General features: G+C 41.6%; 1 protein-coding gene across 1 annotated transcript in view; it reads right to left on the bottom strand.

The window, feature by feature from the left end:
* Nucleotides 1–19,656, bottom strand: part of itga3b (integrin, alpha 3b) — a 43,277-nt gene extending 23,621 nt beyond the window's left edge. Inside the window, exon 1 of the mRNA XM_049563502.1 lies at nucleotides 19,193–19,656. Within this exon, the coding sequence (XP_049419459.1) occupies nucleotides 19,193–19,383 (191 nt within the window). The 5' untranslated portion in view covers nucleotides 19,384–19,656. The remainder of the gene's footprint in view (nucleotides 1–19,192) is intronic.
* Nucleotides 19,657–19,890: the final 234 nt, after the last annotated feature.

Here is a 19,890-nt window from a genome sequence, read left to right as displayed (position 1 = left end):
CGTGACTACAACAGATGACCTGCCTCTAAAACATCCCATTGGACAATGGGGAAAAAAAAATGATGAGAAAAGGGATGATGTGGGGTGTTTTCCTGCTTTGAGTTGAAGTTTTTTCAACTCGCGGAGTTCAGAGCGTTCTGGCAAAAACGCCAAGTGCCTGGAGTGCAGAAACACGAGGCATGTCGCAACGCAAAAACCACAAGCAAAAAGCTTAAATCACAGTGAAAACAACTACAAAAAAGGTGCCTCCAGCTGCTAAAATGCTTTCTGTGTGATCAGGGCCCTACACTGCTACATGTAGCTACATGCTAACGTCAGGGAAACATGTAATCATAAGCCCTATTCATCACAGTGAAAACAACTACAAAAAAGGTGCCTCCAGCTGCTAAAATGCTTTCTGTGTGATCAGGGCCCTACACTGCTACATGTAGCTACATGCTAACGTCAGGGAAACATGTAATCATAAGCCCTATTCGGACGGGATTAGTTTTACATAGGTACGTGGGGTAAAGTAATAATTACCAGAGATTTTAGTCCCATCCGAATGTGCCATGTCTGCACGATGTCAGTAAAGATTACCGCGACTTTTACCTTCTGTAAAAGGGTCCCGGACAATTACCTCAGGAAATACTAATCCCATGCGAATAGACCAGCAGTAAATATGTGTGTAGATATTTCGTCATATCCTGTTTACAAGTGGTTTTTCGCAGATTTTCAAGCATAAAGGCTCTTGAAGAAGCACTCAGTTTTGCACTTCACAGTCGGACAAGTCCGTGTGAAACCTCAGGTACTGTGAGCATACGACAAACGCGATTCAAGTGTGCTCGAGTGTGGTACGCACAGGAAGCAACGTCATACGCACATGACAACAGGAGGGGACGGCGGTGCGTGAATGGATTTACCCCTCCCACTTGTGGTAGTTTTACTGATATTTCTTATACCGTGCGAATTGGCCATTAATATTACCGACGTCCTGTGATAAAGTGACATTACCTTACGTGCCCGTGTAAAACTAATCCCGTCCAAATTGTGCTTTAGTCACTGAATTTGTAAATTTCTCCCTGATTTCAGATCATATTCCTGCTGGATCATGTTCAGTTGTGAAAATGTTGGTTTAGCTTATACTGGTTATTCTATTACGGTAGACAGTGCTGCTATACAGTCATTCTCTGTCTGCCATAACAATACAGAGATGTCAACATCATTTTTTCCCCTAAGTTTATTCTGCCTAGTTCCACCCTACTGTACTGTGATTGGCTGGTACTAACCCTCTATGTGTTAACATGAACAGTACTAGCCAATCACAGTAGGACGGAGCTAGGCAAAACATACTTAGGAAAAAAAATGTGCAAGGTGCAGATACACAGAAGACCTGGAAATGTTGACCAATCAGATCAGACTGGGACTTTTTGGAAGGGGGGCTTAAAGAGACAGGCACCTAAAAAGGAGCATCTCAGACAGAGGGTGAATACAGGTGTTCCAGCACAGAGAGTATGAGGAAAATTAAGTGTTTTTTTTTTTTAACATTAAAGCATGTAAACATGTTCTAGAAGAAACCTAAAATACATGAACCTGTAAATGCGTAATAGCATAATACATCTCATGTAGGAGTACAATATATATATATATATATATATATATATATATATATATATATATATATGTTTCCACCAATGCATGAAAAACAGACATCCTCTAACTATCATTTGAAACAGGAAGGTACAATTATCCTTTCTTTCTGCTCCCAGATGGGCATTATCAGCAATGAATCAATTACCTTGCCTCAGTGATGACAACCAGCTAGAGCCAACATGGCCTCTGAGGGCCAGCAGTTTCCACTAGATGGGCGGAAGAGGCCTTGGTTCAGGTAATCATTCAGTAAAGACGACAGCATCTGAGATTCCACAGAGGGCTGTAGTGGGACTGATACGTGGAGAAGCAGGGCCACAGAGTCCCTCCGTGAGTGTGGAGGCCCCTTCTGTAATCTACAGTGTGAGTGTACGTGTGTGTGTGCTTCTAGATGAAAGAAAATGTGAGCATATGAGCAAGTAGGTGTGTTTTCTGCATACATGACTTTCCTGTCTGCTTCCATACCTATTAAATCAGAAGTCACGGCCACCTCAGATTTTGTTCAGCTGTAAACAGCACAGTGCCTCAAAACACTCACTTACAAGGTCGGCCATTCTTGTGGGAAAACTGAGCAACATATCAAAGCATTTACAAAGAGCAAGAAAGAAATGGGGTCAAGCCAGAGAATAAGCAAGACTGTTATAAAACACTTAGAGGCCAGTTAGTGTGAACTTTGCACACACTGAGAATAAAACCTATGAAGAATTGGGGCACAGAGTCCAGTGCTGATCACACATGCACACAGGGTGGCTTGGCTAACCTCAGATGACAGAGTGCTTGTTGCAGCAAACCGGAGGGAAACACTTAGTCCGATCCGGCATACAAAACATACTCACTGTCGTCTCACTGTCTCATCTGAGCCAGGTGGGTCACCTGTGTTTGTTGTGGAAATGCAGCAGTGCTGATTGACACCATCAGGTTTGACATACAGTGAAGTCACAGCTTTAAAACCAGGAAGTGTTTTTTTCATGAGGGTAAAACTTTAATTAAAGGAGTAGTTTGACTTTTTTTTTTTTTTTTTTTTTAGAAAATATGCTTATTTGCTTTCTTGCAAATAGTTAAGATAAGATGAGAATCTTAATTGTCATTATACCATTGTGCAGAACAACATCACCATGAAATTACAGTTTAGACACAAAGATTGATACAGCTCTAATGTCTTTGCTGTAAATATGAAGCTACAGTCAGAATTCTGTTAGCTTAGCGTAGCACAATGACTATAAACAGGGGGAAATAGCACGCTTTGGTTCAAAGGTAACAAAAGCTAAGCTCACAAATTGACATGTTATATAGAGTTTGTTTAACCCTTAGCAAACTGGCTTTGTTTCTAAAAGAGAAAAGTAAAAACAAGAAAATTAGTTTAAAAAAAGAAAAGAAATAAAAACAAACAAGACAATGACCTAGAAAGAGTGCTTAAAAATTATAATAATTCTGTAACATAATTTCAAAATGTAATATAGATAATAATTATTTTTATGAATATAGATTTTCCCTAGTTTATTTCTTTTTTCCATATTTTTTAAAACAATTTTCTAAATCTATTTTTTTGCTATTTCTTTGTCCTTTATATTTACTTTTTTTGCAATTTGTGGGATATTTCTCATCAAATTGCTCATTGCCTTTTTTTCCCCATATAGAGTTTGAGACTTTGAACAGGGTTTGGCCGGACATTAAGTGTGATAGTGACATTCACGTAATGTAGTAAACAAGCTAACAATGCTAACGACAGTTTGGAAATGTGCAACACTATTTTTTGCCAACACTAGCTATCAAACCAAAGTCAGAGACAGTGTCGTATTAAGTTGCTGTGAGCTGTAAATTTACCACACCTTGGCAGAAGGCAGATGGGAACGTTATTTATGAGGTGGACTTTGCACTTCCTCAACAACAGTGGTAAACACCATGTGAGTGCAGTGCAAAGAGGCGGCAATTAGCAGTACACACAGGGATTAACATGCAGTAATATGCACATGCAGCCGGACCAACCAACACAACAAAGAACAGAGAAACTCAGATTATAAGACATCGAGGGAGATGGACTTTATTCTCTGCTCAGGACACCATTACTCCACTATGTTTTTACATAGCAAATTGTGCTTTGCTGCTATATTGGTGCTCTGAATGTTGCATACAGTAGCTTTAATCAGCAAAAAAAACCTAAGTGTAACTTGCCCCATATATCACTCAATCAAATGTGAACAAAAAAAAAAGCTGTTGTTTTTTTTTTGTTGTTTTTTTAAATTGATGACCTCAGTTTGTCAGCTATGTGAGGGGATGTGAAAGGATTTCCTAAGTCCTCTCAATTCATACGTAAATATCACCAAAAGTTGAATTACAAAGAGTTGACTCGGCCATGACAACACACCTCATATCCTGTCCTGTGCGCTCCCGTCCCCCTATCTCCCTCCCTGCTCATCACCTCCTCATAAACAGGCTGTCAAAGCCCAGAGAAGTGAAGGAGGGGGCGGGCGGGGAGGGCAACCTGCATTCCGACTCTGAGGACATGTTGAAATTCGCCCCCCTCTGCCTCACAAGTGATCGGCTGGCTAAACCAAACATTTACTGCGGCAAACACACCCAGCCAAGGTGAGCGAGCTGCATTCTTCACATCTGGAGAATTTAACAAAAAGAATCTATGAAAACTTCCAAAACAAGGGAGTTGGACAAACTACTGTATATTCATATCAGCGGTGTTTAGTTAAACAAACAGAGGTCAACTTATCTACTGCTCTCAATCACCTCTGCCCACCAGAGCTCCTGACAGTGCCAAAAAACAGAGGGGGGAGGAGGTGTAAAAAAAAAAAAAAAAAAAAGCAAGGGAGTGATGGAAGGGAGGAAAAAGGAGAGGAGAGAGTCTCACAGGAGAGGAAAAGAGAAAACACTAAAAGGCTCCTATCAGTTTGGTAAACAGACATCTGTCTATAAGACACTCAACACAACACATGTCTGTGGTAGTTAATTAAAACTAAAGCCATAGTCTCCCAGGCTCTCACCCCCACCTGTCTGCTCCTGACTCAGAACAATGCTGAAACCAGGAAACTTAAAGATGACTAAACCCTTTTGGATGACGCTTTCTCTCCATCTTGCAGACTTTTGCAAGACAAACAAGAAGAGACAAAGTGCAGGGCCAGTCAGTCAGTTGTGTTTACAGAAAAGCAGAAATGCCTCATTTAGAGCACATTCATCTTCATCTGGGCCCAGTCTGAACACGAGTGTGATGAGACACATGATATATGTCTGAAACTGCCACAAAACTTTTCACCCTGTTGGCCCTCGCCTTCAATATCAAGAGAGAAATTCAGTGACAAAGAGGCCACATACTATAGCTTCTGCAAGTGTGTTTGAGTATGTCAGCCTTACACAAGTGATGGATCACCTCTCCAGATAAGGCTTAGGGCAACCTGTTTGTCACAGGGTGTGGCTGTGGCCCTCAGGGCAAAGAAAAAGAACAAAGCTTCGGCTTCACATTAGAGCACCTCAGGGCCCGTTTTTAACTATCACCCACGCAACTCTTTAAAGTACCCCTGATAAAGATACACAATACATGCAAGAAGTAATGATTACTCTTTAGTTAAGTTTATATTTTTCTACCAGTTTCACTCCTTTTGAATTTCCTTAAGGCACATACAAACTCTATGGATGATACACAGGTTTACTGCAAAATGTGATGCGTTAGGCTTCTGTTGTCAGACCCACTGGAAGCAAGTAGACACATGCAGATGTTGCCCCTGGTAACAAGGTGTTGTGATGAGGATACAGAGGGGGATTTGTGGAAATGAACAGTGCTGAGGAGGTTCAGTAATGTGAAGAGGAGAGAGAGTTCAAAAGTGTGCCAGTGACGTCACCATCTCCAACAGTCCTGATCATTTTCATAAACTAAAAGATTGTTCAAAATATTGTAATACAACAGGGTCATTTTGTGCACAAGAGAACAAAAGTTGGTTTGTTATTTTCGGGGGGGGGGGGGGGGGGTAGAAACACATTACAAGTAGGGGTAACAGGGGTTTCGGCAGAAATAAACATGTTTAGCCTGGTACAAAAAACGGTTTTGGTCTCTAAAGCCAATTTCAACATTCATGGGGATGAATATTTAGAAAACTCAGCCGTATACATTCTATTAAGGCTTAAGGTTACATATAAGGGTGTGGAGCCGTCCCTACAGTCAATGAGTCAGATCCACCCTTTAATCCTCCAGAGCTCCACCCTCTCATCCAAATATGGCCATTTCTGGCACAAAAAGACCAAGATGGCGACGGGTGAAATTCTGAACCCCAACAGTCCATTTTTTTGTTTTATTATACAGTCTATGCCAGTAACACACATGAATAAAAAAGTATTTTTACTCAAGAAAGGAGTGCTCCTCATGTTCCTTTTTTAACTGTACTTCATCTCTTTACTCAAGCATATTTTTGAGCCTTTTTGAATTCACTACATTTGCCATTTATACCATCGCTTAAACTCGTCTGCTGTAAATGTGGGGATTGAGTGAAGGGCGAAGAGGGAACGGGGAGCACCTCTACTGCAAATGTCAAGTTTCCAGCTGACTGGAGGAAAAAGAAGCAACACCTGTCTTTTGAGCAAAATGAATCCTTTTGACCAACCACTCAAAGCACTTTTTATACTACAAGTCACATTCACCCATTCATGCACTGGTGGCTGAGGCTACCATACAAGGTGCCGCCTGCTACTCAGTTTTTAACACACTCACACACCAATGGAAAAGCCATCTGGAACAATTTGGGGTTCAGTATCTTGCTCAAGGACACTTCGACATGCGGGCTGTTTTTTTTTTAAAGATTTTTTGGGGGGGGCATTTTTGCCTTTAATTGATAGGACAGACAAGTGTGAAAGGGGGAGAGAGAGAGAGAGAGGGAGTGACATGCAGCAAAGGGCCACAGGCTGGAGTCGAACCCGGGCCGCTGCGGCAACAGCCTTGTACATGGGGCGCCTGCTGTACCACTAAGCCACCGACGCCCCGACATGTGGACTGTTTTTTATGCTTCAGTCTAAAAAAGCCTACAGTAACCTAATGAGGTGCTTGCTGTGCCTTACAAAATAGTTAGCTGTGTCAATTTATCATGTGTGGCGTTAATCTTTGATAAAGTTGATCTTTCATATGATCAGGAAGAGAGGGCTGAGAGGATGAGGTGAAAGGAGAGTGGGAGATTGTTCATATCTCAGGAATTGTACTTTTACTTGATTATAGATTTTCAGTCCTCTACCCACAGCTGGTTATTTCACAAGAGGCTGGTGCTGCTTTGGTTCAGGTAATGTGGAACTGGAGTGCATGTTCACACCGCTAAAATTAATGATGAAACACCTGCTGCCATCATAAGTTTATACAAGAAGCTACTTAGCTGAAAGGGACAACTGGCATATGTGCAAGTGATTGAGGATGATGAATGTTGGTGGGACGCACAAATTTGTGTTTCTTTGTTACACCTTCCTGCCGAAGAGTCAAAGTGAAACCAGCAAGCAAGGTCTGTGTGGGCATGCCTCCTGAGACCGCACAAAAATCCCTGCCAGCGCACATCTGACTTGCATTGGCACTCCCCGTGTTGCACTGTAGCACATGGCAGGTCACCAAATTGCCAAGACAAGTACAAGCAAGGAACAGGCACACAAAATGCTATTGATCCTCACCCTTAATCCTAAATCCATTTAGCACACAAACAGACACCTCATCTACACCCTCAGTATTTTTCAGGATGGTATAAAGCTATTGCACTACAGACAACTAATATTGATTCCAGGGAAACATTGCCACTTAGACCCACTAAACAAATAAATGGAGATAATATTGAATGGAGCGACTCAATCTGCAGATTGAATTAAGCATGAGGACGAGAGCAGACCAGGGCTGAGATCTTTTTCTGCTCTTCTAATGATGTAATGACTTCACTGAAAGACAAGAGGATGGTTGATATGATAGATATGGTGTGTTAGAGCCGCTATGGCCCGCCATGACTGTGCTGACTATAAGGGGACATGAGGTCACGTGATGAGTGTGATTGTGTGCGGTTTAACAGTATTACAATAGCACACTGATAAATCCAGTTCTTTGTACTTTCAGGAAACACTCTCACAAAGCGGTAGGTGGGGGTGAGCATACACATTGCTATCAGACTATTCACAGTACGCACGCCTAGCTGTTAACACACAATGTGTGTCTGCACGTACGGGACATGGCTAACAGATGAGTCCTCTCCGGACAAACAGTGACACATCTATCTGCTTCAACTGTTAGTCACACAAACCTGCCCTCATGGTACCTGTGCCTCTCAGGACTTTCACAATTTTTTCAATACTTTAATTCTAAGGGCTGGGCATTATGGTGTATATTATGAATAAGATATTAATAAGGATATTTTTCAATATCGATAAATATAACAACATGGCAAATGTATAGTATTTGCTGATTTTCAACCAGCATTGTATCAAAACAATGTGGGTGGTATGCGTAAATGTTCTGTGGTAAACTTCTCTGTATTGCCTATTTCCTGCCTAAAATGTTTTCAGAAGCATATATTAGTGCACTGTTTGGCTGTATTGTGAGAATTTGTGCACAGGAAGTGGACGGTATAGTGTTCCCTGTATTGTGGAACTGGAGGCTAAAATAACTGAGATCAAACAGTAAAACAAAGCAGTGCTGATCAAATATAAATCAAGATTCTGTTACTCTGTTGCCTATTGAAGCATATTTTAGTGCACTGTTTAACTGTTATACAAGATTGTTTGTTACCAGCTGGCCGTCATATTGTTCTAAATGCAGGCAAATCCCATTACATTACCCACCCGTGGGAGCGTTTATTGGTCCAGTGAAGCGCTGTGCATTCTCCTAGTTTCAGGTTTTCTACCTCTTGAGCAAAAGTGAATGCCACAGCATTTTACCTCTGCTCTCTCTGTTCATGTAGCAACACTCTAATAAGTACTTGCATCTTTCTACTGCATAGACAGCCCAGTTTTATGAACCATCTTTTCAGCAGTGATATACTTCTTTAAATGGGGTTCACTTTTATACATTACATGAAACTATTCATAGGTGTAAAACAAGAACTTGTTAAACTTTTGTAGGTTTTTAGTCACAGCTTGCTCAGAAGGTGAATTTAGACAAATGAAATGTGTAGAATGACCACATGATACGTAAATGCAACATAAAAGGTAGATAAACAATAATCATTCTGAACTATCAACCAGCCCAGACAACAAAATTCAACCACATAAACTTAACTTTTACAACCCTTATATGAGGGGATAGACTACAGTGCAGCTCAACAAATCAGTGTAACTGTCAGAGGGTAAATCATTAATAAGACATGCACAGAGTGACAGGAAGTGGTGAATATGGTAACTATGGGCACACCTATGAAACTATGCACACAGCCAGTTGTGTTTAACTGTAACTATGTCCATCTCTGATTTGTTTCCAAAAGCCTTACAACTTAAGGGCTCATTTGCAAAAACAGATATCTCCATTTTCATTTATTTTCTTAAATCATGTGTGTGCAAGCTCGAATTATCAGTCAAACTGGTGTTGATTGTTTTGTTAGGATATTAGGAAGTTTTTTATTTTTATGAATCATGTTTTTTTTTAATGTGCATTCAAAGGAATATCAATCAAACTTAAGTTTTATTTATTTTAAGAATGTCTTTTTTCTGTTTTTGCAAATGAACTCCTAGTTTGTTTCCCAGCCACACTTCTCTGAGCTCACTAACTGTCACTGAGTTCAGAGAAGAATAAGAGCGACTGAGCTTTTTTTTTGCCCTGCCCCTCTCATCTCTGTCAAGTCCTCTGAGGCAGCTCTCAGCCTTGTGAGACTGTCACACTGTAGCTCTTAAACAAAGACGCAGACTGAGTATGCATAAGAATTAGAAATGAAGGGAAACAGAGGAAATTAAATGCTGGTATCATGGTAATTTAGTCATGAGGGGGAAACACTTCATGGAAATGAAATACAATGCATACATTACTGTTGATCAAAAGAGGAATGAAACAATTAGACAGTGTTAAATAAAATAAAAGATCAGTCCGCACCTGCGTTCTTTACACACACATACACACACGCACATGCACACACACACACACACACACACACACACACACACCAGTCTAACAGCGTATCTCAGCTGGACAAACATCCTGTTTGAAGACCACCATCTGCCAATGGTGAAACAGTAACAAGAGAGCAAACTCATTTAGACCCAGTGTGACAAATTAAACATGGCAGGTCATCCCCTGATAATAAACTAACTCACTTTTCATTAGCAACGAGTAAAACCTTGTCAGACAAGGACAATGTTATTGTGGCTTATGTCTGTCGGTCGGTCGGTCTGCTAACTACGCCCACCCAGATGTCAGAGTGGCGACCCCCAACAGCAAAGCACTGCTACACGCAATTAACACACACACACAAACACGCTATCTACCAAACTGACAGAGAGAAATACACAAATGTATGCACACAAACAGGAATACACAGACTCACAGCTGGACTGACCCTGGACACATGTTTCTAAGTGCACCCCACACCAGCGCACATATCATGCAGACATTGCAGAATTCACAAGAGACTCGCAGTATCAGTAACAACATTTCCATTAACATTTTGACCCCAGCTGTATGCAAAGGGGAGGAGGGAGTAGGGGGTTTACAGGTGGATTACCTCACAGCTGTAATGGAGCTGACAGCAGCACTGTTAGCATGCCTGCACGGTGTAAAGTTTTCACTCAAATATTACTCATCTTATATAAAAGCAGTGCAGGTGTGTGCATGAAACATCTGATTTACCTGTTGAGGCTTGAAAAACATCCACAAAACACCAGTGCAGCAGATTGTTTTCTTTACCTATCATATATTTGATCTGATTGTCATTTCTCATTGAACTATATAATAGGATGCATTTTATATCATATTTTGTATTGTTTAAGGACTGACACGAGTTACGCCTTCACTGACTTCCACATACACATACCAAGTGTAAACCTATACTTCAGGATCACTTCCCCTTCAAAGATGAAAAATGGCATGAAGAGGGAAAGGTATTGAGGCATATAGTTTTTCTGGCTGCAGGTAGCCCTCATTAGCCCGCAGGCCGGCTACACTAGCTCCTTTTCCATGCTGTTTGAGGGCATTTGTACAAGCAAAGGAGAGAAGAGGGATCTCTTACAGTTTTGTTAAGACAGAAACAGTATTCACTGCAGGTATTTCAAATGAAAGCCCCACCACAGAGAATCTCCTCTGTGGAGATTAGCAGGAGGCCCGATGTCCTGCTGGGATCCATTTCAACATGTTATTAGAAGCCGTCAGTCATTCAGCTGCTACACAAAATGCAGCCCATGCCATTACCAACTGATTTGATACAGGCAATAAATACCATAAAGATTTGAGCCAGTCACTATGGACACACTTGCACTTAACTTTGGTTAGGTGACAGTCACAGTTGCTAAGTTAGACTCCAATAAATTAGAAAGCACTTAAAACCTCTGGTTTTACGGTTAGTACCGAATTTGTGCCCAACATATGATGTCATCACGTTACGTACTTAGTGTGAAGTTACATAGGTTAGGTTTAGGAAGGTAAAGTTACATAGTAGGCTTAGGCAAGACTCCAGTGAATTGGAAGGGACTTAAAACCTCTCAATTTTCAGTTTTTTGTGTTTTTTTTATTGTTGGGTACCACATTAAAATAAGGACCCTTTATAATGTGTTTACATGCTGTAAATAATGGATTCATTAATGGTTAATAAATCATGACTGATGTTTCATAGATCCGTTAGAAGCCATTAGAACAAGTTTTGGGTAGCCAAGTTGTAAAAGTCCCACTAGCTGCTCAACCATTATGTCCTCAGTACGTATGTAGTCAGTACGTTTTTGATAAAGGGTTTTTATTGGTCAAGCATGTTTGTAAGTTGCCAATAAATGTATTTTGGTCCAGACTGTCCTCATCACATTTTTCAGAAACAAGGGGTCAAATGGTCTAAATCAATCAAATTGATAGCCTGTTTACACCTAACATGCAACTTGGGTGATCTGATCACAAGTGGACAGATCTAAGCCTGTCTGTTCACACCTGGCATCTCCGCGTTCATCTCAACTGACTATTTTCAATCGGATCTCATTTCCCTGTTTTATATGCCAATAAACACAAAATTCATTCATCATTATAGGACAGTGCTGCTGCAGGAGTGTGAGCTCCGTACTGAGGACAGTCGGCGAGAGTCCGTCGGCACGCACACAGTGACGGGGCTAACTGTTAGTACCACACAGATAATGTTACTTAAAGGGAAATTTCGGTTTATTTCAACCCGTCTCCTATTGTCCTAAATTTGTTTCAAGTGACTAGTGACATAGAAATAATAGTTAGCATGTTAGCCGTTAGCCTAGATACAGCCAGAGTGTCAGACCTGTTAAAATGTAAGTGAATGGGCAACCTTCAAGTGCAAAGTTAGTCCACTAAACAAGCTCTTTCTCCACAAAGACTGCCTCATATCGTTGTCAGAGAACATATAGAAAACGACATGTAAACGTGTTGTCTTACCTTACCGGTGTGCTGCCATGTTTGTTTATCTCTCTAGCTCTGCTTTCCAAAGCGCGGCCGAAATATCGCGAGAACAAGCAGCGATCTCATAGCGTGCCTGAACAAGCAGCAACAGCTGGAAGGCAGAACCGGAAAGTAGCCTGAAAAGTTCAATCATTTATTTTATGAAAGATTTATAGAATAATGGCTGACTTTTTGCCAGACTTCGACTTTGTGGAGGAGGAATTTGATTTTGCAGAGTTTGATGGCCGCCCTTATTTATCTGAGCCAGAATACACTGACGAAGAGCTTTGTGAAATTGAAGAACGGAGGAGGAGGAGAGAGAGAGGTGCAACAGGTAATGTTTGAGGACGAGAGGGGAGGAATGGCTGCTGCAAGGCTGCGTAGCTCTGGAGATTGGTGGTGTACCTATGAATGCTGTGCCCCAGTGCCCACAGAAGAGGAATGCCTCTGTTGCAAGGAATGGGACCGGTTATTTTCAAGGTCTGGATGTGACCGAGGATGAGACACCTCCACCTGGAGTAACGTTAGTATCCAGCTGGGCTTTATCTAGAGCTGGTGAGATATATTTCGGCCTCGCTTTGGAAAGCAGAGCTAAATGGTAAACAAACATGGCAGCACACCAGTAAGGTAAGACAACACGTTTACATGTCGTTTTCTATATGTTCTCTGACATTTATCCTAACGATATGAGGCGGTCTTTGTGGAAAAAAAAGCTTGTTTAGTGGACTAACTTTGCACTTGAAGGTTGGCCATTCACTTACGTTTAAACAGGTCTGACGCTACGGCTGTATATAGGCTAACGGCTAACATGCTAACTATTATTTCTATGTCACTAGTCACTTGAAAAAAATTTAGGACGATAGGAGACGGGTTGAAATAAACAGAAATTTCCCTTTAATAGTTATTAACAGGTTTAATGACAGAGCTGAGACGCTTTGGTGTCAGTGTGAGTTTGTTGGGACTGTTTAATAGCTGCTGCTATGATAACTCATGCTAACCCTGCAGACGAAGTGATCATTTGCTGGGCGGAGAACAGCTTTAGAGATGGTCCTTCAGCATTGTGTTACAGCAGCAACAGAAAGTTTGCCTATCTGGTGGAGAGTGCACATGGCGGAAGTTTGACTTCAGGCAGAAATCTATTCATTCAACCTTCAACCACAATCTTTTTCCTGAACCTTAACAAGAAAAGGCATAAAGCCTTGAAGGCAAACTTTTCCCAACAGCTCAGGGGGCCTAATAAACAAGAACGTCAACTGAGTAGGCGGTCCTTCACTGTGTCCCAGGGCGCATTAGCGTACACACTGCTGAAAGAATGTTGCTCTGTGCAGCCCATAGGTCTGGTGATCTGAGCGATCAGATCTCAGGACTCATTGAGGAAGCACTGGGTGCATTCACACCTGTACTTAGAACTGTCCACTTGTGAGCCAATTACAAGTGACACATGTCAATACCAGTTGTAAACAGGGCCTGAGTTTTTACAACCTGGCAACCCAAATGTTGTATAGTAACGTATCTATAATAGATTTTTACTGGATAACCAATATACTGAGGACTTAGCAATAATTATTACATAAAAGTATTTCATCTAGCTTACTGTGCTTTAACTGAAAACAGAATTATATTTTTTACAAATTCTAGTTAGCTATGGTAAAACTTTAAAGGACAAAATTCTGCAATGCCTCCTCTTCACAGGGACACATCAGGAACAACTTCCAGCTGGTTCTCACATAAAACATGTATGAGGCTCTGACAGACAACACAGGGTTGTTATATGGAAATGTTTCAGTGTGACATGACACTAGTGCTCTGATAGGCCCACTTCAGAGACAAAGACCACAAGCATTTCTATGAGGGGGAATGTTGGATTGCAGCCAAGTTGGACATACCCACCTGCAACATTTACATTAGCCTGTGCTACAGCACGTCATATACTGTATCACGCATTAGGTCATTCAGTTTAAGTGATACTCTATCCCAAACTTTACCTCCTGAGAATTACACCGAGTCACTGTGCAGTGAAAGCAGAATGCCAGAGACACAACAGAAGTGGCTTCCTGCCATTGGAATCTATTGTAACGAGAATGAACTTAGGGTCATTGTTCAATATTCAAGACAGGTTCTGAATGGAGAATTACTTTGCATTTAAATGTCTTTGTAGTGAACTAATTCCTGACTAAAGCTAAAGTTTAATGCTACAGGATGACTGTGCAGGTTCTGTACCACATCACCTTCATCTGCTGCATCACATTAACTCTGCAAAACAGAATTTTGATTCAGGAATCAGGTGTTTTATTCAAACGAAGTCGAAGGGGGTTTGAAGGAAAGCAGAGCATGTTTCCGTGCATGTTCAAACCAAACATCAGACTGTGTCTATAAACCTTACAGCAGTTTAATCTGTACCTCACAGCAGAAAGGGGAAGGCCCCGTCAAATTAAATGGCTGACTTTCATGGCCTCGGGCCACTGCAGTCAGACAGGGATGAGCTGGAAAAGCAGAGGCACTTCAGCTCTGATTAAATATTCATCAGTCAGAGGAATTAAATTCTTCCTCTCAGGTCGTGGAGGTTCCCACCCATAAAATTAAGGAATCTGTCTGCTGAAGGATGATGTTTTTTAAAAGACTTATTTTAAATTTTGGAGGGCTCGTGTGTGTGTTCCCTAGCAGTCCCCAGAATCACTCACTCCTGTCTTGTCTCAACCTGAAACCTGGCAGGTTGTGACTGTGCAGAGAAGGGTAATACATTCCAAGCATACCATGGGGTCAGGGGACTGGAAGAGCCAATAGGTGGCCAGCTGACTGCCCAGTCCCTCCTCCCTTCTACAACAGAGAACAAAAAAAAGCCCTCTCAGGAAAAATCTCTCAGAGACCTTAAATGAGGGAATCAAAGAGAAGTGGGGAGTGGAGAAGTGAATACCTCAAACAAATTGGCCTCAGGTAGCTTTTAGATAGTTCAGGTGTAGCCCATCCCCAAGGAGAAGAGATGTTGGTCTACTAATTGGTCATATACCCCCCTTGAATCAAAAAACATTTTTCAATTGCTTCAGCTGAGCCAAAATACACTGCTTGATTCAGACTAATTAGATGATAGCCTACAGCTTAAGAGGTTAAGGAAAAACTTTATTGCACTCGCTTTATTGCAGAAGCAGGAGTGGAAACCCTCTGTCTTGACTTTTATCCTGGACTTTGTCTGACTCATGCATGCGCAAAGAACGGCCACTTTGAACATTGTACATGTCACGACTGGTTTATATACAGAGTTCTTGCATTTTTCAAATATCCACACTATGGCTCGCTCTGATAATGAGGAAACATGTAACAAACAGCTCTGTAGTGCGGTGAGACAGATCTGGGGCCACAACAGAAACCAGACAACAGAGGAAACAGACAACGCTGTAAAACCAGCCAAAGTCAAACATGAGACACACCATCAACACATTGTGATGTGTCTTTACAGAATCACAGAGTATGTACACAACTAGGTCTGAGAACTGTCTGTCTTTAGTCAACAGTGGTGGCTCCACATTTAACAAATGGGCTGGGAGAAACCCTAATGTTGTAAGAAATCAATGTACACCACCTTGCAGAAAACTTTTTTTCTTGAGAAATTCTAGAGTGGAAGTGAGATTTTGGTTTCAGGTATGTAGGTCAACACTCTCCTTTTTAACCACAGGTTAAAGTCACATCAAGGGTGAGAGTGTATTGTCTAGTATATTCTAGAGTCTCACTTCTTTAAATGCAAGTTCTTTAAATAGAGCACTCTGACATACAGCACCAAACATACCACAAGTCAATGGAGTATATTTAATTGCTGATATTTCCAGCATAATTGTTTGCTTTAGCTGCTTGGCTAATGTCAAGCTAGCAGGGGGAACAAGACAACACAACAGCAATAGTCTTTAATGTTTCCTCAACTTTAAAGGAATAGTTTGACATTGTAGGAGATAAGTTGATTCACTTTATTGCCAAGACTTAGACGAGAAGATAGATACCACACATTCATGTCTGTATGCTTAATATGAAGCTACTGCTAGTAAATGTTTAGGTTAGCTTAGCATAAAGACTGGAAACAGGAAACACCTTGCTCTGTCGACAGGTATACCATGATACACTTAGTGAGCTTTAGAGATGCTATTTGATGGATTTTGTTTTAGCTAGCTGTTCTCCCTGTTTCCAGTGTTTGTGCTAAACTAAGCTAAAGCCGAGCTCAGAAGATTTTAAATCCTAACTGATGTTGAAATCGGGTTGCACCACGCACGTAAGGAGAAACTTCACAGATGTTCTTCTCTCTTATCTCAAACATGCACAGTCTACAAAATTAGAAATAATAGTGCATCACACCAGGCCCCAAAGAAGTGCCCAGCCAATTTTCATAGGGCCAAACATTGGAATTACACTGTCACATGATGCCCTGTGGCCCAAAAAGACTGTTTTACCATTGTTAAATGACTCGTTTCACAATCAGAACTTAATCCATTTGGTACAATAACAATTAGATCCCCATTTAAGTTAGTGGAGTGCTTAACTTAAACAGTACCAATCATCCAGGTAATTTTATACGCAGTAGTTTTACCATTTTGGATTCATGCACCACTGAGCAACTTTTATAGGGATGAGCAGGTCCCCACCTCCAACACTGTATCTAGGTCTCTTCATACATCGATACATAGCACACTACAGGATAAAATTATGGTCATCATGCTAGGGAGCATGAATGCACCACCTCATGTGATCTCATGGAGAAGCAGGTGTGAACAAAAAAGAGACTGACGATTTCCTTAACAATGCTTTGCAGTGAGAAAAATAAAAACAGAAAGCTCAACGAGTATGGATGAGAAATTGGTGGGGAGACGCGGTCAACACTGGCTGTCTATTCCTTGGTGATACATGAAGGTGAGATTCAACTGTCAGTTTTAACATCTGTAAACAGTGGCATGCTAGCTAATGTTAGTCTCAGGACTAGAATGTTTACCGTTTCTTGGCAACATCGTCACCTGCTTCATACTGATGTAATCATTACTGTAATCAACTAGATTTTAAATCATCCTGTTGGCCCCAGTGAGTATGTGAGTAATTTGGGAGGTTTAAGACTGGATCTGTAGTCTAAACCTCTCGCATCATTAGATAATGCGGGCTGAACATTGGTACTGACCAAGGTCCCAGACCAAAATTGTTCTATGATTGTCATGAGGTTGAAACGGGCATAAACCAACCCAAAACTCATGTAGCCTGAGGCCGGCTAAATCACTGTCTGTCTGTAGCTATATATTCACCACACAGAGAGAGTGGTATTGATATTTTCATCTAACTCTGCAAGTAAGTACTTCCCAAAATGTATTACACTCTTCCTTGAAACTTAATCTAGAGGCCTGAAATGAATCCTTAACGACCTAATTAAAAGCTACAATGTGAAACTGAGCATTAATTAGTTTAAACCTCTTAACTAGCAGGGACTGATGAGACTTCTTACAGCCTCCTTGTCACCACGGGCTGGCAGCCTCATTACCAGTGCCATGTGGTCCCCTTCTTCGGTTGCAGTCTGTGGACAGTGAATCCATCCCTCTGGAGACGGGGCCAAGATGGCACATCGATCGAGTGTCAGCTGGACACTGCTTTCCATTCTATAAACTAGGGGGAAATTTCTGAGAGAGATCAGGCTGATAAACCTCACGTTCAGACTCACTGGTGACAACAGAGAGGATGTGGGCTCTGGTTCGCAATTTTCTTTTTCCTGCATTAGCCTTCAAAGCAGGACACAGATAACAGCAAGTTGTGGACACGCTGTGTGATCATGGATGCGGAAGGATGAGGGGGCCACTGTAATTGGCTGAAGGAAATCCTACACTAAACAATGATACAGTTTGAGGATCTTTCATTAAAGAAGCTACATGAAGGAAAGATGTGTCACACACATGCTTTCCCTTGAACATCAACTATTCTGAAAACACACAAAAAAAGCACGTACTTTCATGTAAATCCTCCCAAACACTGTTAACTCCATGTGAGCATTTATGTCTTGGTAATAACAACCTACAAGTGTTACAGGCCAATGAACACCTTTATTGCGAAACACAAATCCACTTGTGTCTTAGCTGAATGTAATAGCCTCGGGATAGAGGGAAAGAAACTAGAACACGCTATGCCATGGCTTTCTATGCACTCCATAATGGATATGTACACTGAAGTCAATACAGAAGTGACACATAGGAACTCATGAACTGACTTTTATTTCACAATATTAACACTTAGACTAATTTTCCACATGCTGTGATGACCTCAAAAGACACTTCAGCATGTGTAACTTCACCTGGCCCTGCTGTTTCTCCTGCAGCTACAAGTTTGTGTCACAGAACAGGAATTATGTCTCATAGTTTGTCAATTAGGGCTTTTTAACCGTTGGATTGAATCAGTGCTGAAGAATGGCACTTGCAATAATTGGATGATTACAGGTATTGGAAAAAAGCTATTCAGGTACAACTGCAACCCGTTTTGCACATACATGGCTGAGTTTTAATACCTCAGATTTCTGTTTGTGTCTGCTTTCCACACGTTGACTGCAACACAATGAGTTTTTTCATGACGCAGGTAGCAACTTCCGCACGATTACAAGACTTTGATCAGATCTTTTACATATGGCAGATGCGCAAATGTGAGTCTGAAAATGGTCTCTAGGGGTACACTTATATATAAATATGTAGATATTTAAACCGCATCGTTGCCTTTGAACAGGTGGCTGCCTACAGAGGAACTACTTTACGTGCAGAAAAGGGGAAGTGTGTGATGAGAAGGAAACAATTGAAGTAGGAAAGACAGATTATAAACAGGCCACAGGTGTTGGACGCAATATACTGTGGACTCCAATGCGTTATCGCGCAGAGTTGGCGCAGTGAGCTTCTGTGAGGCGGATAAAAGGGTTGTTTTTCGTAACGCCACCTGGTCCAAGGCAGGTGCGCAGTCTGCGCATTTTAACCTCAATAGGAGAAAGAAGTGAAGCATTTTGTGAGCCATGCACAGCTGATAACTTACAGGTACTTTCTGGAGCCCTCCGTCTGGTGATGCAGAGCGACTGAGAATCCAAAGAAGCTCCCTTTGGTTTTCCCCTCTTTGATCACAGGAAACCGTTCATCTATGTTAAATCCACTGCAGGTTTGCGTCCCGTGGTACACAGCCAAAACTGCGCACAGCAATAGTCTGGGAGACATGTTTGGGCTGTTCATGCCTCGCAAGTGCAATGGGTTTTCCCGCAGATCCGAGATCAGCGTGGGTCCGGCACGGTAGTCTCCCGCAATGAGCTCCAACAGGTAGGCTGCGCTTCACAGAAACCTGCCCATTGAGAGCCGGCTGTCTGTCTCTCCCTCTCTCCTGCACTCACAGTTACTGGCTAGGTGTCGGTGTCTGCCTCCCTGTGGCTCTCTCTGCCGCCCTCCCCTGCTCTCCCTTCCTTCCTCTGTGCCCTCCACACCCTTTAGGAACAAGTGCAGTCACTGCATTCACACACACTGCAGTGTGGTTAGCAGCGTGAAACCTCCGTCTCTCGTCTTTTCTCCCCTCCCTGTCTCCGTTTCTGTCTTTCACACACGTACAACATTCTTGCACCTGTTCTGCCTAAAACCAAAAGTTTCAATTTCACTTTTCATAAAAACGTTATCATCAAAGCCTCATTTTACACAACATATTGGAAATAACTTGGTGTCTGTGTAGTATACACGTGTATGTGAATTGAG

This window comes from Epinephelus fuscoguttatus, linkage group LG20 (genome assembly GCF_011397635.1).
Source record: "Epinephelus fuscoguttatus linkage group LG20, E.fuscoguttatus.final_Chr_v1".
Taxonomy (NCBI): domain Eukaryota; kingdom Metazoa; phylum Chordata; class Actinopteri; order Perciformes; family Serranidae; genus Epinephelus; species Epinephelus fuscoguttatus.
This window is presented reverse-complemented; position numbering and strand designations above follow the sequence as displayed.